This window comes from Nyctibius grandis, chromosome 1, assembly GCF_013368605.1.
Source record: "Nyctibius grandis isolate bNycGra1 chromosome 1, bNycGra1.pri, whole genome shotgun sequence".
In the NCBI taxonomy this organism is placed as follows: domain Eukaryota; kingdom Metazoa; phylum Chordata; class Aves; order Nyctibiiformes; family Nyctibiidae; genus Nyctibius; species Nyctibius grandis.
Window position 1 is genome coordinate 11815069 of NC_090658.1, and position 5231 is coordinate 11820299.

A 5231-nucleotide genomic window follows, 5' to 3' on the forward strand; every position below is an offset into this window, starting at 1 on the left:
TATCTTTAAGAATATTATTTATTTGTTTTTGTAAACAACCTCATTTTTAAACAAATTAAAAATACATTGAAAAGTCTCTCTCTGTATATATATATACACAGTACATGTTCAAACTTCACTTCAATGTGATGCCATGATTTAAGCAGAAAAACAAGAGTTCTTGATCCAAAACCGAGTTGCATTACAACCATCTTCGGCCGTACAGCATGCCGTGCTGCCAAGAGCTGGCCCCTGCAGGAACGCTTCATTTGTTATTGATCACCTGAACTGTTTTTCGGCCGTAGTGGTAATAGCTGTACGCAGACGCTACCGTTGTGAAAGCTGTGATGCACCTTTGGGGAAAATAGTTCCTGTGAGTCATTTGAGGCTAAGTACGATAATAAAAAGCGTTATTTTTAAGTGTTTTCCCTGTTTTGCAGTACACAGTCACGGATTATGTCCTACAGAAATGCAGTTTATAGTTTATATGCTGAAATTCAGTGCTAAGTGGAGGATTAGATAAACAAAGGAACTGCCACCCAGTGCTCAGTTGCATGCTTCTGTTTAATTGCATACTAGGCCAAATTTTTACCATATTAGCACTTTTTTCAAGAAGCGAACACAAAAGATTCAGGATTTGTAGCCTACATAATTTTTACCAGCTTGAGAACTGACTGATGTGAGAAACTTTCTCTTAGTAGTATGAAAAGGGAGCGTTCAAAACATACAAGACTTGAACATCATTTTTACCGAGTTCCAAAAGCTAAAGGACAAGTTTCGGCTTCAGTCTCTTTTGTTCCCTTCCCAGAAGCTGGGTAATAATTGTATGTATTTCTAAATTAGCAATGTTCCTCTGTGTCAAAGGCTGACACCATTCAGGTGTGAGTCACTGCTACAGTCCTGCCCCTCCATTATGGCTGCCTTCCCGGGACACGCTGCCAGACTCATCCGGGTCATGTCTGAGTGTGTTCACAGAGGACCCTGGTAAGTGACACCCAGCGTTTCTCTGTTACAACACGGCAACTCTCCCATAGAGTCCCAGACAAGCAGCAAGGTGTCTTTCACAGATGCAGTTCCAAATTTGGCTTTCCAACAGGATGAAAAACCACTGACTTAAGATCAAGGTTCCTTGCTCCTTAAAAGCTTCAGGTTTGGTTTTGTGTGGTTTTTTTTTTCCTAAAAGACAAGTAACACTGGATTTTCCACTACTTTAAACTAAGTTACTAAGTAATTCTGCTATCTGCTGTTCAGCCTCTTTGTTCTGAACTCTTACCTAACTGCTCCAGAGAATAACAGCACTTGTAACACCTGCCCTCAGCTACAATTCAGATTCAGATCTCCAGTGACAGCAGTGAAAGGAACAGCCATTATTTAAGGAGGTACGCTCCCGTATGACTGTTTTCATTCGATCCCTCCCCACAGCCTAGAGGAATGACCAGATTTCTTCAGGTGCTTTTCAAAGAGGCTTCAGAAACCTAGATTTCAAGATAGCACATACAGTATAAAGCAAAAATAAGAAAATACTTGCTATTTTTACTGATATAAAGATTGCTTTTTCAAGGACACTTACAGCATGAGTGACTAAAGAATCCATAGAGTCTTTCTTCCCACTCCCTTCTTTTCTATTAATGAATGTACACTTTGCCTGTGTACACCATGTCTATTCTGAAGATTTCTTAGCTATTATTCCTGGATCTTAACTAGTTTCATTTGACTACTTTTTGTTTGTACAGTAAATTAAGTACCAATAAATATCTAGCTCCTGTGTCAGTTAAGAATAAATGCATAAAAATTCAGCTGTATGGGTCTATTATATCATCTGGGCACGGTTTTTTTGTTCTACACAATTAGATTAATCTCAGTTACCATTTTCTTTAGGAGTACACTAAATTATCTCAAAAAAAAGTGAAGAGGTAAGTTACCATAATGTCTGCAGATATATGCTGTCCACATAATTGAAAACAGGAGCTGCTAAAGAAGCTGCCACCAAAATTAGCTGAACCGCTGTATTCATCTGATAAAAGCAAAATAGGAAATGTGACCAAAATGAAGACGTGTATTAGGCAAGGAATAATAATATACGCTTTTATTACCAGTTTAAGTATTAGTCTATATACAGCAAATTTATTTAGAAACCTCTTTTAATGAAGCATCTTACACCCTCAAAATTAGCACGTGCTCTGACACAGTACAGAGTCGAAAAATCTCTCAGGATGTAAGTTGCCTCCAAATCAGTTAGCACTGTTTTGAAACTGCACTCAGCAGTAGCAGCAAACAGCCCCCTCCCTCCAAACTACACACCACCCCACGTACTGTGAAATTATCTTTTGTAACAAGTTACTACTCTTACCTTGCTAATGAATGTGGGTTTTAATTGGGCAGTAGCATAACAGGGGTTAAAATACCTACTGAGTGTTCTCTGTCGGGGGAGAAAAGAGAAGGAAGTTCTAGTATATCCCATTTGATATACCTCTTCGCGTGATACAGAAGTCAATTGGAGCACAAAGAATTATACTGTTACTGCTCTTACATGATTTATTACACATAATACAAAGGGGAAAAAAGTTATCAGTAGCTCTGACTCATCTTTATGAAACCTATTTTATGAAAGACTGTTCTGCATACAAATCTATCTGGCAAAAGAACAAGCACAGCATTGTATCTTAGGCCACCCACCCAAGTTTTGAGTAACCACCAAGTCTCAAGATGAAAATCTCTCGGTTACAACTTGTTAAAGGCTTATTCATTTTTTATACTTGTAAAAATACATAAGATGTAATCAAAATAAAACGATTACATGTTCATACAATTTTGTTTGATGCTATACACTTACCGGTGGAGAAAGAGTTTTGTATCGCACATAGAAAACAGCAGCAATGAGCGCTACATCCCTCAAGATAATCATGGAAGTAAGTGAAACTGAAAAACCAAGCCAACAGGATCTAGTGAAAAATCACGTCCATGATTAAAACCAAAACAAAACCAAAAGAGCACAAAATATGAAGCAAGAAGAAATAACAGCTCTCAACTTCTTCTGAACAAGTTTCATGCATGACCAAAGGTTTATAGCATGACTTCTAAAAGGGTTTCATCTCAAGTCTTAAAACAATTCGGTCTATGAGAAAGTTTTTTATATAGCTACTAACTACTATTGCTTTAAAGAAAGCACATTTGAAAATGGCAGCGTATGCTGGTTGGTTTTGTATATGGCAGCACATGCTTTTTGTGAGGTCTATAGGGAGGGATGTTTAAGTATTTAACAGGAGCAAATAGCAAAGTGCAACCGACAAAGCAAAAGTTCCCAGCCACAGAGTTTTCCTTCCAGTAACACAAAAAAAACTATTATACATAAAATCAACTACTTCACCTTATATGGTTCATCCAAATAATGACATTTCCTCACCTGGGATAAGATTTGCACAAGTTAGGCTTACGTAGAGCACACTGATGAGAATTTTATCAGCCAGAGGATCGAGAGCACTTCCCAAAGCTGATTTCTGATTAGCCCACTTTCGTGCAATAAATCCATCCAACTAGGAAAAATAAAGTTCAATTTTCTCTGTTAGAAAACTAAGAATAAAAATAGTTTATATATGCTGTTACAGAGATATTTCACGACAGACATCACATAATACAGCTTTTAACTAGATGAAATATAATACCTGTTAGCTGGTATTTGTATCATGCTTTTTTCACATTGCATTCCAGATTCTGGAAGCCCCCGAATATATTAAATTCTTATTATTGGGGGGGGGGGAAGGAAAAAAGGTATTTTGCTGTTCCCAAATTCACACAATTGTTGCCACGACAGGTGCACCTGCACATGGTAATGGACCACTAGATGCACAAGCACTGACTCGACAGGGGCTGGTCAGGGAACCCTGCTATCCCCTTTGCTCCACCAGCACCTTCGGCCACCTGCGAGCTCCCTTCGCAATGTCGCAAAGGATGTATATACCATTTCTAGAAAACCATGAATATAAAAACTAATCTGTTTATTCATTTCCATCCTACATTGGAGTCTAAATTTCAAGGCATGTGAATGGGATCACCATAACCCACGCTATCCCCAAAGCATTTCCAAACTGATGTAAACGTACCAAATCCGTTATGCCAGCCAAAACAAAGACACCTAGTGCAACATCGAAATTTTCTTCAACAATCAAATAGCCTAAAACTGGTGCCAAACCCATTCTTGCCATTGACAGTATATTTGGGATCGTCCAGGGGTTTTCATACTGTAAAGGAAGAAAGCAAAAAACTTCAGGCCAGGAAGGCAAACCCTACCTCGGCACGTTAACAGAATTAATCAATGCAAACACTTTTAATTTGAACTAGCCAAAAAACCTTGTAAGTTCTTGGAAGCAACCTGCTGTTTGCACAAGACACACAGACACGGCCTCTAACTGCTAAACGTTAACTCGGCCTTCGAAAGGGAAACACGCCGCCACGGAGTGACCCAAAAAGCCCTCGTTTGGCTGCGAGTTTGGGCCCGACACCCGTTTCCAGCTGGCAGCACGACTGTCGCTGCGTTACGGGGTAACACGGGCTGCCCCCCCGGGGCTGCACCGCCTCGCTCCCGCCCCTCAGCGGAGGGCAGCGCTGGAGCACCCCAGCCGGCTCCGCGCACCGGCAGCAAGAAAGCCACCGCCGCGCCGCCCCGTCCCGCCCCGGGTCACGTACCAGCTCGGCGTAGCGCCCCGCCATACGCCGCTCCCGGGGGGACTCCGGCGGCGCGGCCCCGCCGCTCCCCGCCCGCCGCGGCGGCCCGACCCCGCCGCTGAGGAGGCGCCAGGCGGCGGCGGGCGCGCGCAGCAGCCGCGGAGGCTCGCGCAGCAGCCGGTGGCGGGGCTGCCGCAGGGCGGGCGCGGCGCGCGGCCCCGCCAGAGCCCCCGCGCCCACCGCCAGGCAGAAGACGCCGCTGTTGCCATGGCGGTGGCCGCCCGTCCCCCCGCCGCGCCCCTCCGCCGCCTCAGCCGCCGCCACCCCGGGTCGGCCGGCCAGAGGCCTGGCACCGCCGCCCGGCCGCCTCCGCCCCGCGCCACCGAGGAGCCCCCAGAAACCCCTGCCCAGCCAAGCGACAGCCAGCATAATGTGGGGTGGCGCCTGCCCGTGGGCCCCTACGCGCGCTGCGGCCTTGCCCGCAGGAGCGAGCGGCCTCCCGCCGCCGGCGCCATCCGCCGCCCCGACAGACTGGCGGGGGCTCGGGGACAGGGTACGAGCCGCGGGGCGTGCGTGTGCGGCGAGGGGTG

At 44.8% G+C, this 5231-nt stretch overlaps 1 protein-coding gene across 1 annotated transcript; it reads right to left on the bottom strand.

Moving 5' to 3' along the window:
* Positions 1-5231, bottom strand: CRLS1 (cardiolipin synthase 1). The gene is made up of 7 exons (XM_068403006.1): positions 4663-5231; positions 4080-4217; positions 3383-3512; positions 2813-2898; positions 2330-2398; positions 1902-1993; positions 1-332 (listed from the first exon to the last, which is right to left on the bottom strand). Exons 1-7 carry the CDS (start codon positions 5068-5070, stop codon positions 245-247), a joined length of 1011 nt encoding a protein of 336 aa, XP_068259107.1. The 5' UTR covers positions 5071-5231; the 3' UTR covers positions 1-244.

Coding starts and splice junctions, on each gene's coding strand:
- CRLS1 (XM_068403006.1), bottom strand. CDS start 5,070: ATGCTGGCTGTCGCTTGGCTGGGCAGGGGTTTCTGGGGGCTCCTCGGT. Junction 3,513..4,079: donor TGGCTGGCATAACGGATTTG/GTACGTTTACAT, acceptor TATTTTTCCTAG/TTGGATGGATTTATTGCACG. Junction 2,399..2,812: donor ACAAAACTCTTTCTCCACCG/GTAAGTGTATAG, acceptor CTCCCCCGACAG/AGAACACTCAGTAGGTATTT.